This window comes from Nanorana parkeri, unplaced genomic scaffold (genome assembly GCF_000935625.1).
Source record: "Nanorana parkeri isolate BGI_ZX_2015 unplaced genomic scaffold, ASM93562v1 scaffold3816, whole genome shotgun sequence".
Lineage (NCBI taxonomy): Eukaryota > Metazoa > Chordata > Amphibia > Anura > Dicroglossidae > Nanorana > Nanorana parkeri.
Genome location: NW_017310084.1, coordinates 1,508 through 3,191, shown reverse-complemented (window position 1 = coordinate 3,191; position 1,684 = coordinate 1,508). Strand labels below are relative to the sequence as shown.

Sequence of the window (1,684 nt, the reverse complement as noted above, 5' to 3'; positions counted from 1 at the left end):
GGGGGGCTATAAGAGGGTATACACTGGGGGGCTATAAGAGGGTATACACTGGGGGGCTATAAGAGGGTATACACTGGGGGGCTATAAGAGGGTATACACTGGGGGGCTATAAGAGGGTATACACTGGGGGGGCTATAAGAGGGTATACACTGGGGGGCTATAAGAGGGTATACACTGGGGGGGCTATAAGAGGGTATACACTGGGGGGCTATAAGAGGGTATACACTGGGGGGCTATAAGAGGGTATACACTGGGGGGCTATAAGAGGGTATACGATTGGGGTACATAGAGAAGCTTAAGCAAGATCCCAACACCGCTCAATTTGGCAAAAGAGTTGTGGTGCACCGACCATCTCGCATCCAACACTCCCACTTTCCAGGAAACATGCGTTCCGTAAGGTGTGCTTCAGCTAAGAGGTGCTCAATATGGGCGCAGGTATTAATAATGTCAATCACCAGATTTCACGTCGGGCTCTGGCCAGTCTGGCTGCAATAAATGTGTCACAAAGACACGAGAGGGAAGGGGCCAGTCAGGGGGCCCCACTCCCAGCAAGGTCATTTGCGGGTTGGCCCTGCAAGGAATGAGAGTAACCTCAGAGAGCCGGTATTGTGGGAGCAAAGGGCACTGCCACCAAATAGGAGGACGTGTACCCCGCTGACCACACTGTCTCCAGGGAGAGGTAGATGGGAAGATCTGGGCTAGTTGGTGCGGAGTATAGTGCCATTGCTGGAGTATCTTCTGGACAGATTCCCAGTGCGACAGGTAACTTGAAGCCTTCAGGGGCCACACTATGGTTTGATGCCACTGCCTAGCCCATAAGGTAAATCCCAATTCCTTTTGCCACCATTCCATGGCAGGAAGTTTCCATTCCTCCCCAGGGGTAACTAGCAATGTATAGAAAGATGAGATGCCTCCATTTGTAGGGATCAGTGTCTCTCCCCCGAGCGGAGGTCACTCTGGGTGGTATGTTATACGGCCGGCTTAAAGATTCCTAAGAGTCTAGAGTAGCGCCAGACAATAGCTCATTAAGTCGGGTAATACGCAAAGCATTTGTTTCCGGTCTCACCTCTGGAACTCGAGCCCCATCTTGTTGGCGAGGGAATGTAAGAGCAGAACCGTCTGTCCCCAAGCTGCATTGATCTCATTCCACTCCACGGGGACACTGGGAAGACGGCCCAGGCGGAAGTTATTGATGGTACCGAACTGACCGCTATGCCTGCAAGTCACAGGGGGAGACAATGAAGAGTCAGCTGCTGTAATCTGCCAATAAACATGGCGGCTCTCGTCACCTCCTGGAAGGGAAGATGGCAAAGAATAGAAGCAATAGGTAGAGGGAACTCACACAGGTACTTACAAACCAGCGCCAAGGGTTAAATGAGGGTGCACATCATGGTTCCAGTGGCCCTTGCACCTTAGAATGTGGCTGCAGTGCCTGTGCCCCTCTCCATGATGGCCGCTGGCTGTACAAGCAATGACTGTGGATGCCCAGACTAGCAGAGCCTGCAGGGAGCAGCAAGATGGTGGCCACAGTCTTAGCCGAGATTGCTCAGGCAGACCAGGGAGTCCCTATATGGATGCCAATCTGCTACAATGCAGGTGCCTATAGGGCCTGAGGTGGCCACAGTAATGCCTGCTGCAGCGGTGGATGCATTTCCCGGGCCCAGAACACCACATTCTGCACAAG

The 1,684-nt window shown here is 52.9% G+C and overlaps 1 protein-coding gene across 1 annotated transcript in view; it reads right to left on the bottom strand.

The window, feature by feature from the left end:
- LOC108803511 (beclin-1) overlaps positions 1-1,684 on the bottom strand; it is a gene marked incomplete at its 5' end in the record, with an annotated part of 13,191 nt that overhangs the window by 10,074 nt on the left and 1,433 nt on the right. The window contains one exon of the mRNA XM_018575348.1: positions 1,067-1,216. Within this exon, the coding sequence (XP_018430850.1) occupies positions 1,067-1,216 (150 nt within the window). The remainder of the gene's footprint in view (positions 1-1,066; positions 1,217-1,684) is intronic.